Source organism: Oncorhynchus mykiss, chromosome 10 (genome assembly GCF_013265735.2).
Source record: "Oncorhynchus mykiss isolate Arlee chromosome 10, USDA_OmykA_1.1, whole genome shotgun sequence".
NCBI classification, from domain to species: domain Eukaryota; kingdom Metazoa; phylum Chordata; class Actinopteri; order Salmoniformes; family Salmonidae; genus Oncorhynchus; species Oncorhynchus mykiss.
The window spans coordinates 6,198,308-6,211,477 of record NC_048574.1 but is presented as its reverse complement, the minus strand read 5'-3'; the positions used below and the strand labels follow the sequence as shown (position 1 = coordinate 6,211,477).

General features: G+C 45.2%; 1 protein-coding gene across 7 annotated transcripts in view; it reads left to right on the top strand.

Moving 5' to 3' along the window:
* The window catches only part of larp1 (La ribonucleoprotein 1, translational regulator), a 58,152-nt gene extending 45,196 nt beyond the window's left edge, over nt 1-12,956 (top strand). For 4 of the 7 annotated variants that reach the window (XM_036989573.1, XM_036989570.1, XM_036989567.1 and 1 more), the window contains 9 exons: nt 375-803; nt 2,223-2,346; nt 2,705-2,910; nt 5,049-5,155; nt 5,336-5,493; nt 6,095-6,239; nt 9,242-9,351; nt 9,602-9,729; nt 12,113-12,956. In XM_036989573.1, coding sequence (XP_036845468.1) covers nt 375-803; nt 2,223-2,346; nt 2,705-2,910; nt 5,049-5,155; nt 5,336-5,493; nt 6,095-6,239; nt 9,242-9,351; nt 9,602-9,729; nt 12,113-12,343 — 1,638 coding nt within the window. In that variant the 3' untranslated portion in view covers nt 12,344-12,956. The remainder of the gene's footprint in view (nt 1-374; nt 804-2,222; nt 2,347-2,704; nt 2,911-5,048; nt 5,156-5,335; nt 5,494-6,094; nt 6,240-9,241; nt 9,352-9,601; nt 9,730-12,112) is intronic. The other 3 variants (XM_036989568.1, XM_036989572.1, XM_036989569.1) reach the window with 2 other exon arrangements.
* The last annotated feature ends 214 nt before the right edge of the window (nt 12,957-13,170 follow it).

Sequence of the window (13,170 nt, the reverse complement as noted above, 5' to 3'; positions counted from 1 at the left end):
TCAAAACAATATGACACAATTTATAATATCCCTAATGTGGTCTACATTTATTCCCCCCCATCGCTTATATGGATATCAGGGCAATGTTGCATCAAAACCCAATGATTATAAAGGCTTCCTTCAAGACACTTACGACCAATTTCATGACCTAATATCTGCATCCCAAATTGCACCCTATTCCCTATTTAGTGCACTACTTTGGACCAGATCCCTAGTCAAAAGTAGTGCACTACATAGGGAATAATAGGGTGTCATTTGAGGGTATATACACCATACCTCTACATTGCCCTCTCTCCACTTGTCTCCCTCTCCACCTTTGTTTTGTCATCCATCCATACCTCCCTCCCTCCTCCCTGGGCGTTAACTGACGGTAGACCCCCTCGTTGCAGCAGAAGGAAGAGGCTGTCTCCCCGGTGCCCCAGCCAGGCCCCAGCCCGATCCCCTCGGTATCCCCAGCCCAGGCCTCGGCCACGGGAGCCAAGGAGGAGCAGGACGAGCCCGAGGAGCTGGACTTCATGTTCGACGAGGAGATGGAGCAGATAGATGGTCGCAGGAACACCTTCACCGACTGGTCCGACGACGACTCGGACTGCGAAATCGCCGACAACGACGTTAACAAAATCCTCATCGTGACTCAGACGCCGCCTTACCTGCGCAAGCACCCGGGTGGCGACCGTACGGGCCACCACACGTCACGCTCTAAGCTGACCAACGAGCTGGTGAAGGTGATCAACGACGGCCTGTACTACTACGAAGCAGATCTGTGGGATGACAACTACGAACCCGAGTACGCCACCATCAAGGTCAGTCCCTTTCGCTGAGACGTCAACTCCGTAGTCGGGTATCAAGAAAGGTAAATCGAGTTAAAACCCACAGGGATTAGTAGTTGTTTGTTCAATTATTTTTTTTACCAGTGTTGCCGATGGGAATGTGGTGAATAGCAGAATTTCCCCTAACTAATTCCATATCTCTTAGTTAAATTAGGCATGTTTAACCTAGCTTCCACCAGGCCCAGAAACTATTTCAACAATAATAAACGATAACAACAAAAAAAACGGTTGTATGCATCACTGATATATAACTTAAGTGGGCTATTCTGAAAAGTTCCAGGTGTCTATTCTGGCTGCAGTTGTGGATGTTTCTGTCCCAAGGCCTGTGAGCACGCGGGGGGGTCTGGATGTGGCGGGCCACAGAATGGTCGTGTTGCCATTTTGAATGTGTGTTTGTTGTCCCTGCTCTCATTGTGACAGGGCTCTTTGTGCCCGTTCACGTGCCCCCCCTCAATCCAGTGGTGTGTGGAAAAGAGTTCCCTTGTTTATAAATAAACCCTAACTAGGCTTGCCTCCGCTTTAGCTAAAGGCTCTGTTTAAGTGGGTTTTCGGGGGGGGGGGGGGGGATATATTACTCTTCAAATGCCTTCAGAGGTAACTTTGCTAGACTTCGCGATGGCTGGGGCTGGAAATGTAAGTAGTGCTTCAAAAATGGCACCCGTTTCCTCATTTTGGTGCTGTGCTTTTGACCAGAGTCCTATGTGCCCTGGACAAAGCAGAGCTCTATGTAGGAAACATGTTTCCATGTTTCTGTGTGTAGTTTAGTAGTCGTTGTTTTTGCTCATTTTTTTTTCCTACCAGTTTTGTCTTTGAGGAAAGTTGATTATTGTGTGTTGTGTTTTGGAGATCGTTAACAGTTGACATCCAGACTAGTTTGAAATGGACCGGGATGAAATAGTAGTTCGATTGAAGGCTCTACTATAGCCTTGTAGTTTCACCATGCCCTGTGTGTGTGTGTGTGTGTGTGTGTGTGTGTCCAACCATAACCCAACCATTAGAAGGTACATTAGGCTACATAAATCATAGATGACAGGCCATTAACTATATCCTCCGGCTTTTGTTGTTTTGGACATGCAATGAGGCATGGTCCAATGTTTGGCTTTTTGAATGTTCATCGCCTGGACACATAACGGCTAGTCCTGGACACATAACGGCTAGTCCTGGACACATAACGGCTAGTCCTGGACACATAACGGCTAGTCCTGGACACATAACGGCTAGTCCTGGACACATAACGGCTAGCCCCGACTAAAAAGCACTTTCAATGGAGAATCAAAACGTTTTTTTTTTTTCTCTTAGACTGGGCTCAAATCTGCCTCTCTGGACAAACAAACCAGCCCATTAAGTTTGACCACTGTCTCACTGAGGCTCTCTGCCATGTTGTCTCTGCAGCAAGAGGTGGAGAACTTCAAGAAGGTTCACCTGATCAGCCGAGAGGAGTTTGACTGCCTGACCCCAGAGCCCCCTGTCGACCCCAACCAGGAGGTACCCCCGGGACCCCCCAAGCCCCAGCAGAGTGAGTACCACGGACTACACACACACACACACACACACACACACACACACGGACAAGGCAGACACGGACAAGACGCCGACCTCTCAATAAAACAGGGATTACGCAGCCTATCCAGTGCCTAGCTCAACCACTGAACTGAACGAACGGGCAATGACACCATGGAGCAGAACAATGAGTTGGTAGCGGGTCTATGGCTTTTTTGCAACACACACTGAAAAGCTTGGAAACTATAGCAATACCCTCCACATAAGATACCTGTCTTACTCATGTGCATATCCTTTATATAGCTGTGATACTAAAATGACCCATAACTGTATTCCAGATATCACTCATGACTCCTATGTCTCACATCTCTCAGTTCCCGTAGACGCCTTGGCGAACAAACTGTTCGGTGCCCCCGAGCCTTCCACAATAGCACGCTCCCTCCCGACTACTGTGCCTGACTCGCCCAACTACCGCAGTGCCCGGACACCCCGCACGCCACGCACCCCGCACCGGAAGGACCCCCCCATGACGCCCCGCTTCTACCCCGTGGTGAAGGAGAGCCGGCCTGTCGACGCCATGGTAACAAATAAGAGTTTCTGCCATTTAGCTTCGACTCATGTTGATCTCCCAGGGGAACAGCCTGTTAGATGTTGATCTCCCAGGGGAACAGCCTGTTAGATGTTGATCTCCCAGGGGAACAGTCTGTTAGATGTTGATCTCCCAGGGGAACAGCCTGTTAGATGTTGATCTCCCAGGGGAACAGCCTGTTAGATGTTGATCTCCCAGGGGAACAGCCTGTTAGATGTTGATCTCCCAGGGGAACAGTCTGTTAGATGTTGATCTCCCAGGGGAACAGCCTGTTAGATGTTGATTTCCCAGGGGAACAGTCTGTTAGATGTTGATTTCCCAGGGGAACAGCCTGTTAGATGTTGATCTCCCAGGGGAACAGCCTGTTAGATGTTGATCTCCCAGGGGAACAGCCTGTTAGATGTTGATCTCCCAGGGGAACAGCCTGTTAGATGTTGATCTCCCAGGGGAACAGTCTGTTAGATGTTGATCTCCCAGGGGAACAGCCTGTTAGATGTTGATCTCCCAGGGGAACAGCCTGTTAGATGTTGATCTCCCAGGGGAACAGCCTGTTAGATGTTGATCTCCCAGGGGAACAGCCTGTTAGATGTTGATTTCCCAGGGGAACAGCCTGTTAGATGTTGATCTCCCAGGGGAACAGTCTGTTAATGTTGATCTCCCAGGGGAACAGCCTGTTAGATGTTGATCTCCCAGGGGAACCGCCTGTTAGATGTTGATTTCCCAGGGGAACAGTCTGTTAGATGTTGATCTCCCAGGGGAACAGCCTGTTAGATGTTGATCTCCCAGGGGAACAGCCTGTTAGATGTTGATCTCCCAGGGGAACAGCCTGTTAGATGTTGATCTCCCAGGGGAACAGCCTGTTAGATGTTGATCTCCCAGGGGAACAGCCTGTTAGATGTTGATCTCCCAGGGGAACAGCCTGTTAGATGTTGATCTCCCAGGGGAACAGTCTGTTAGATGTTGATCTCCCAGGGGAACAGTCTGTTAGATGTTGATCTCCCAGGGGAACAGCCTGTTAGATGTTGATCTGCCAGGGGAACAGCCTGTTAGATGTTGATCTCCCAGGGGAACAGCCTGTTAGATGTTGATCTCCCAGGGGAACAGTCTGTTAGATGTTGATCTCCCAGGGGAACAGCCTGTTAGATGTTGATCTCCCAGGGGAACAGTCTGTTAGATGTTGATTTCCCAGGGGAACAGCCTGTTAGATGTTGATCTCCCAGGGGAACAGCCTGTTAGATGTTGATCTCCCAGGGGAACAGCCTGTTAGATGTTGATCTCCCAGGGGAACAGCCTGTTAGATGTTGATCTCCCAGGGGAACAGTCTGTTAGATGTTGATCTCCCAGGGGAACAGCCTGTTAGATGTTGATTTCCCAGGGGAACAGCCTGTTAGATGTTGATCTCCCAGGGGAACAGCCTGTTAGATGTTGATCTCCCAGGGGAACAGCCTGTTAGATGTTGATCTCCCAGGGGAACAGCCTGTTAGATGTTGATCTCCCAGGGGAACAGCCTGTTAGATGTTGATCTCCCAGGGGAACAGCCTGTTTGATGTTGATCTCCCAGGGGAACAGTCTGTTAGATGTTGATCTCCCAGGGGAACAGCCTGTTAGATGTTGATCTCCCAGGGGAACAGTCTGTTAGATGTTGATCTCCCAGGGGAACCGCCTGTTAGATGTTGATTTCCCAGGGGAACAGCCTGTTTGATGTTGATCTCCCAGGGGAACAGTCTGTTAGATGTTGATCTCCCAGGGGAACAGCCTGTTAGATGTTGATCTCCCAGGGGAACAGTCTGTTAGATGTTGATCTCCCAGGGGAACAGCCTGTTATTTGCCCCCTTTCAAATGTGTGCAACTTTTGCATAGAAAAGGGGGCCATTCCTTTGCCACAGCACTGTACATATAGATGATATCAGACTTATACTGCGCATCTGTTTATACATATGATTTGGAAAGTGTGTCTCACTTCAAACTGACGACTAGGGCTGGATTTGGGTGTGGGCGTCTTGACTTCTGTCATTCTCCTGGTGTAGTTAACTGCCCTCTCTCTATCTCTCTCTCGATCTCTCTCTCTCGATCCCTCTCTCTCTCTCTCTCTCTCTCTCTCTCGATCCCTCTCCCCCTTCTCTCTCCAGACCCCCAGGAAAAGGAAGACCAGACACAGCTCTAACCCCCCAATGGAGTGCCACGTTGGCTGGGTGATGGACTCACGAGAACACCGGTCCCGCACTGCCTCCGTCAGGTGAGACAAGTCTCACCTGTGTGATTTGCGAACGTGTACACCTGTTCATTTTACCTACAAAATTGAGTGGTTTATTTGTTGAGTGGTTTACCACGTTGGTAAGTCTACTCGTATGTTCATTTCAGGTTTAATTTATCCTTGATGTCTGTGTATTTAATGACCCGTCCCCCTTCTCTCCAGCTCCAACGCCAGCCCCTCAGAGGGTACCCCTGCATTGGGGGGAATTGGCTGTACCCCCCAGTCGCTCCCCAAGTTCCAGCACCCCTCCCACGAACTGCTCAAGGAGAACGGCTTCACTCAACATGTTTACCACAAGTACCGTCGGCGCTGCCTAAACGGTACTCATAGCTACCATATATATCCCCCCCCGAACAGACACAGACACAGACACACACAGACACACACAGACACACACAGACACACACAGACACACACAGACACACACAGACACACACAGACACACACAGACACACACAGACACACACAGACACACACAGACACACACAGACACACACACACAGACACACACACACAGACACACACACACAGACACACACACACACAGACACACACACACACAGACACACACACACAGACACACACACACAGACACACACACACAGACACTCACACACTTAAAGAGTACATGCGTAGTACCTTTACCATTTCATATACTGTTTCCATTACTCACTATTTTCCATTCAGAAACGTCTGACTTTGTCACAGTCTCTAGAAAGTCACGTTGTCCCACACACAGTTCACATTACACTTGTGTGTAAATTGCAGTGGCTTACTTTGATACTCAGGTTGCATTCCAAATAGCAACCTGGTCCCTACATAGTGCACTACTTTTGAAAATATGGGGAATAAGTTGGCATTTAGAACACAACACAGCCAAAGTGTCTCACCCTTTCACCCTTTCTACTCCACCAATCACAGAGCGCAAGCGGTTGGGCATCGGCCAATCCCAGGAGATGAACACGCTGTTCCGTTTCTGGTCGTTCTTCCTAAGGGATCACTTCAACAGGAAGATGTATGAGGAGTTCAGACAGCTGGTGGTGGAGGACGGCAAGGAGGGATACAGGTAAATGTTTCATTTCGTTATTTGCTTAATACTCATCCATCTACAGATTACACGTAGATATTTGACTGTGTGGAGTGGCCGCGGATCCGACTTTACCTCGACCTTTCTTCCCGGACAGCGAAAGGTTTGAGAGGGTCTATCTCATCTGCTCGCAGTATACTCTAGGTAGAGACAACACACAGGCAGTCTAAATAGCGATTTGATTCTTCTGTTTTCACCATTTCAAACATTGACAAAGCAGGGGGCAGTCGGGTCAAAAGTAGAAGCGGTCTTTTTCAGCAACTCCGGCTACGATATGGCAGCATAACTATATAGATTACAGCATCACAACTGTACACGTGTGGCTAAAATGCAGGCTGTTTGTGTAGACCATCCCCCTGCTTGTGCCTACTACATTACCCTTAGTTAAAACATACAGAGACATAAAAACATACGGTGGTTGGAAACAAAAATCTCATATTTGGACTCTAGACCAAAGGACAGATTTCCACCGGTCTAATGTCCAGTGTTCGTGTTTCTTGGCCCAAGCCAGTGTTTTCTTCTTATCGCTGTCCTTTAGTAGTGGTTCCTTTAGTAGTGGTTCCTTTAGTAGTGGTTCCTTTAGTAGTGGTTCCTTTAGTAGTGGTTTCCTTGCAGCGATTTGACCATGAAGGCCAGATTCACACAGTCTCCTCTGAACAGTTGATGTTGAGATGTGTCTGTTTACTTGAACTCTGAAGCATTTATTTGGCCTGCAATTTCTGAGGCTGGTAACTCTAATGAACTTATCCTCTGCAGCATTAGGTAACTCTGGGTCTTCCTTTCCTGTGGCGGTCTTCATGAGAGCCAGTTTCTTCATAGCGCTTGATGGTTTTTTCCGACTGCACTTGAAGAAACTTTCAAACTTCTTGATATTTTCCGTATACTGACCTTCATGTCTTAAATTACAGTCCATCATTACTTTCTCTTTGCTTATTTGAGCTGTTCTTGCTATAATATGAGAGAAAATAACAGCTTTTACCAAATGCTATCTTCTCTATACCACCATCGTCTGTATACCACCCCTACCTTGTCACAACACAACTGATTGGCTCAAATGCATTAATTTGTGGAATATTTCCTTCCCGTTTTACAAGGGACACCTGTTAATTGAAATACATTCCAGGTGACTACCTCATGAAACTGGTTGAGAGAATGCCAAGTGTGTGCAAAGCTGTCATCAAGGCAAAGGGTGGCTACTTTGAAGAATCTCAAATATAAAATACATTTTGATTTTTAACACTTTTTTATTTTATTTTTTTGGTTACTACATGATTCCATGTGTTATTTTATAGTTTTGATGTCTTCACTATTATTCTACAATGTAGTAAAAAAAATATAGAAAAACCCTTGAATGAGTAGGTGTTCTAAAACTTTTGACTGTGTGTAGATGGATAGTTGTGACAGAACACACCACGACAAGAGAACACTACATAGAGACCTAAGACGACAACATAGCAATGCAGCAACACAGCATGGTAGCAGCACAAAACAGGGTACAAACATTATTGGACAAAGTCAACAGCACAAAGGGCAAGAAGGTAGAGACGACAATACATCACACAAAGCAGCCACAACTGTCAGTAAGAGTGTCCATGATTGAGTCTTTTGAATGAAGAGATGGAGATAAAACTGTCCAGTTTGAGTGTTTGTTGCAGCTCGTTCCAGTCGCTAGCTGCAGCGAACTGAAACGAGGTGCGACCCAGGGATGTGTGTGCTTTGGGGACCTTTAACAGAAGGTGACTGTCAGAACGGGTGGAGGTTGAGGGCTGAAGTAGGTTTTTATCAGATAAGGGTGGGGTAATAATAACCAAATTCTTCTAGTATAACAAATTTAGCCCTGGTCTCATAAACACTCAAGCCCACGTGCTAGTGAGTAGCCAGCTGAACTTTATGTTTTAATTAAGTCTATTTGCTCGCTAACAAGGCAGAGCTGTTGAACTGTTGTGAGTACACATTCCTGTCTGTTTTTCGATCCACTTGGCCTGTAAAACTTTTTTTTTTAATGTTTAAATCAAGTGGCCTACCTAAGATAAGATGATGCTCATTTAATGAGAATGATTTGCCAATTCCTTTATAACAATGCCTATGTTTATGCTCATTGCACATTTTAGAAAAACACAGACTAGAAACACAACGAGTGTTTGTCTAAAATGCGGTACGTGGTATTTTCCACAATCATGCGCATTGATGATCTCGTTTTAGTTTAGGTTTCTACATTTTGGGACATAAAAAGGGTAGAAAGGTTAGTCGTCTTTTACAGTAAAGTAATGTCTAAGCATTTCGGTGTCCATATGACTTAAAAAAAAAAAAAAATATGTATTTTTTTCCTGTTGGGCCAGTCCTCAAATGCAAATAGCTAGTTTAAGCAGCTTGTCAGAGAATAAGTTAGTCTTCTATTGTTGTGAGTGGTAAGGGGAGGGGCTTTGGTGTGGGAAGATGCACAGGGGGAGGGGCTTGGTGTCTGTGAAATGGGAAGATGCACAGGAGGGGCTTGGTGTGGGAAGATGCACAGGAGGAGGGGCTTGGTGTCTGAAATGGGAAGATGCACAGGAGGAGGGGCTTGGTGTCTGTGAAATGGGAAGATGCACAGGGGGAGGGGCTTGGTATCTGAAATGGGAAGATGCACAGGTGATGAAACCAAAAAGTCACGGACCATTCATTATTTTTATTTACAAAAAAATTGATTCTCGCGATACAGGCATTTGGGACATTGGTTTTAGCGTGTTCATTTGAATGAATTCTATATATCGCCCAGCCCTAGCTCTTAACACACCTGATTTAATCAGTCTTCCATTTAGACTACCGCAATTAGTTCGATTATCCATCTTACTGCTGGGTTGGAACAAAAGCCAGAACTGTGTGGCCTTCCAGGATCTCAGTTGCCCACTACGGGTGTTAGATGAGTGTTCGTTTAGTCTGCTTGATCACCACACAAGGCAGATTGTTCAAAAAAATATATATATATATGTTGTGTGTTGCAGGTACGGTCTGGAGTGTCTGTTCAGGTACTATAGCTACGGACTAGAGAGGAAATTCAGACCAGACATCTTCAAAGACTTCCAGGAGGAGACCATGAAAGACTACGAAGCTGGTGAGAGGTCGCCTAGGGAACGCCCAACTGTACACATTCTCACCGTGCAGTAACTCTCCGTACTATGCTTCCAAAAAGGAGTGCATTTCAACATCCCAAATGGCACCCTATTCCCCATAAAGTGGGCCACTTTTGACCCAGAGCCTTACATAGGGATTAGGTTGCCATTTTGAGACTTATCCTTAATGACGTTAGCCCCCTTAACACTGTCCCTTCTTCTTGTTTTTTTCTGTGTCCCTGTCTCTCACAGGCCAGCTGTATGGACTAGAGAAGTTTTGGGCGTTTCTTAAATACTCCAAAAACAAAAACATGGAGATCGACCCCAAGCTGCAGGAGTGCCTGAGCAAGTTCAAGCGTCTTGAAGATTTCAGAATCGATGTAAGTAGAGAAATCTGTGAAATAATTGTTTAGTTTTTTTCTACAATAACTTTTTACTACTTGGGAAAACCTGTTTTTTTTTAAGTGTGAATTTAGACATGTTTACTACAACTTTTACTACCAGCCACATGTGTGAATAACAGCGGTTTTATCAAGGCTGTTATCAGAGTGGTATCATCAGGGCTCTTAACGTGCTACCAATTTGGTCAAAATATTTTGCTGTGCGACCAGAAGTTCTATTCTGGAAGTACTGTGTGACTATGGGGGAAAAAATCTCCCAAATAATAATTGTAACTTCTTAGGGCTGCAATCCCGTTAATGGGATGATATGACAACAGCCAGTGAAAGTGCAGAGCGCCAAATTCAAACAACAGAAATCTCATAATTACAATTCCTCAAACATACATGTATGTATGTATGTACCTTATACCATTTTAAAGGTAGTCTTGTTGTTAATCCCACCAAAGTGTCCGATTTCAAATAGGCTTTACAGCGAAAGCACCACAAACGATTGTTAGGTCACCGCCAAGTCACAGAAAAATTCTGCCATTTTCCCAGCCAAAGAGAGGAGTCACAAAAAGCACACACAGAGATAAAATGAATCACTAACCTTTGATCTTCATCAGATGACACTCATAGGACTTCATGTTACACAATACATGTATGTTTTGTTCGATAAAGTGCATATTTATATAAAAAAATCTCATTTTACAGTGGCGCGTTACGTTACGTTCAGTAGTTCTAAAACATGCGGTGATTGTGTAGAGAGCCACGTCAATTTACAGAAATACTCATTATAAATGTTGATGAAAATACAACTATTATACATGGAATTAGAGATATACTTCTCCTTAATGCAACCGCTGTCAGATTTCTATTTTTTTTTGCGGAAAAAGCAAACCATGCAATAATCTGAGTACAGATTTCAGACATCAAAGCAGCCAAAAAGATATCCGCCATATTGGGAAGTCAACAGAAGTCAGAAATAGCATTATAAATATTCACTTACCTTTGATGATCTTCATCAGAATGCACTCCCAGGAATCCCAGTTCCACATTAAATGGATGGCTTGTTAAATCCCCCGTTTGGCGAAGTAGGCTGTGATTCAATGATAAATTAACAGGCACCGCATCGATTATATGCAACGCAGGACAAGCTAGATAAACTAGTAATATCATCAACCATGTGTAGTTAACTAGGGATTATGTTAAGATTGATCTTTTTTTTTAATGAGATACATTTAATGCTAGCTAGCACCTTACCGTGGCTCCTTGCTACACTCGCATAACAGGTAGTCAGCCTGCCACGCAGTGTCCTCGTGGAGTGCAATATCATCGGCCATGATCGGTGTCCAAAAATGCAGATTACCGATTGTTATGAAGAAAACTTGAAATCGGCCATTCCGATTAATTTGTCGGCCTCTACTTCATTGTTGGGGTCGGCAGGTAGTCTAGTGGTTATTGCGTTGGTAAAATAACTGAAAGGTTAGGCTGGATCGAATCCCCGAGCGGACAAATAAAACATTTGCCATTCTGCTCCTGAGCACTGTTCCCCGGTAGGCCGTCGTTGTAAATAATAATTTATTTTGAACTGACTTGCCTAGTTAAATAATACTTTCTTTTTTTAAAAACTTAAGCTCAAGAAGCTTTTGGGAAACTGGGCCGTGGTAATTTGACCAGTTCATTTGAAACATTTGGGGGCACAGAAGATGAATGATCATCGCAATGAATTAGACACATTTCTTGCATGTCCTCGTCCCAAACCTGACATTTGGAGACATTATCTATGTAATGCATCTCAATAGGAAAATGGCACTCATACACAATGTAGGAACCTAATATTCCACAAATGACTTAGTCATTTCAATGACAGGTGTTCGTATCAAATTTGAGCTTTTATAATAAACTAATGTATTTAGTGTTACATATTAGCTTCTAAGGCACAGCATGTGTTTGGAAAGTAGCTAGAATTCATTATATTGTATTTTCTGGTGCTCCTAACCTTTTTAAGTGGGAGCACCAGTGCTACCATTTTTTTGGTAATTATCATTTAGAGCGTTGGCTATCATACTCGTTTGACAAGGCTTTTATCAGAGTGCTATCATGCTCCGTCAGGCTTTTGTAGGTTCAAGGTACTGTGCAAGTGGGTTTGTTAAACATTAACAAAATGGCAGCCATTGCTGCAAGACTCGTCTCTTGGCGGCCCTGTTCACCCTGTAGTTTTGGACTCCACCTCAAATGGCACGTAAGACTCTGGTCAAAGTTGTGCACTAGAGGGAATACCGTGTAATTTGGTGACGCATGCTTTTGTTACAGAACGTTCTGTTAGAATGTCTGTGGGGCCCCAGTCAATCCCAAATCTCACCGTTGTCCTTCCTTTCAGCCCCCGATGGAGGAGGGGGGTCGCAAGAGACACTCATCCAGTGGAGACGGTCGTCGCCGCCACCCCTCCCAGGGTTCCAGCCGCCCCCACAGCCAAACTGGCTTCGGCCCGGCCCCGGCCCCGATCGCCCAGGCCCCCGCCAAGGATGATGCCAGAAACAGCAGCCAGAGCCAGCGACCCTCGGCCCAGGCCTCGGCTACCACCGCATCAGACACCAAGCCACCAAAGTAAACCCCCGGACAACCCGCGGATCAACTCAACGTCATCAAATCCTTTTCTGCAACACAAGGGGGGGGGGGGGGGGGGTCCAATGGTTCACGCCAAGCATGAGAGAATGACTTTGATGAATGTCTCGTGATTGAAATAAATCAAGGCTCTTCCATTTTTAATTTTTCTTTCTTTTGTTTGAAACAGAGTTTTGTCTTGTTGGAGACAAAGACTATTGAAGGAATGGATAAAGTGTTCCATTGTAGTTTTTAATTTTAATTTTTTTTTTTGCTAACCTTAGCAACATATATTCTCCCGGTGGTTACTATGTGGGAATGAAGATGGGGGTTTTTTTTGAGCACGTTTGATGGCAACTGCAAACCTTGTGGCCCCCTTTCTATCGTTGGACCTCCTTTCCATTTGGCACCATCTGTTGGCTGACAGATGAGTGATTCTTCAAGATCTGATCTTTTTTTTCTTTCTTTCTTCTATGGGGTGAGTGGTGGATTGGAAACTTGATACTTTTGAAAAAAAATTAAGGAAAACAATATTTGACTTGTTTTGGGCTGGAGGGAAGATCAAAATCAAGAAGAAACCAAATGATTATAATAAAAGACTTGTACCAGTCCCTCAGTATGAGCAAGATCGTTGAAAGTTGCCTTATTTTAATGGTTTTTCTGCTTAATTTGTGCCCGCCACCTTAATGTCGATTGTACAGCATTGATAATTGCAAATATGCAACATTGGTCATCACCTACAGTAGTGGCCACTCAGTGACACCCCCCCCCCCCACCCCACCGCCTGCCAAACAGCACCCCTTCTGAACTGTCTTCCAAGTGTCATATGGTCTG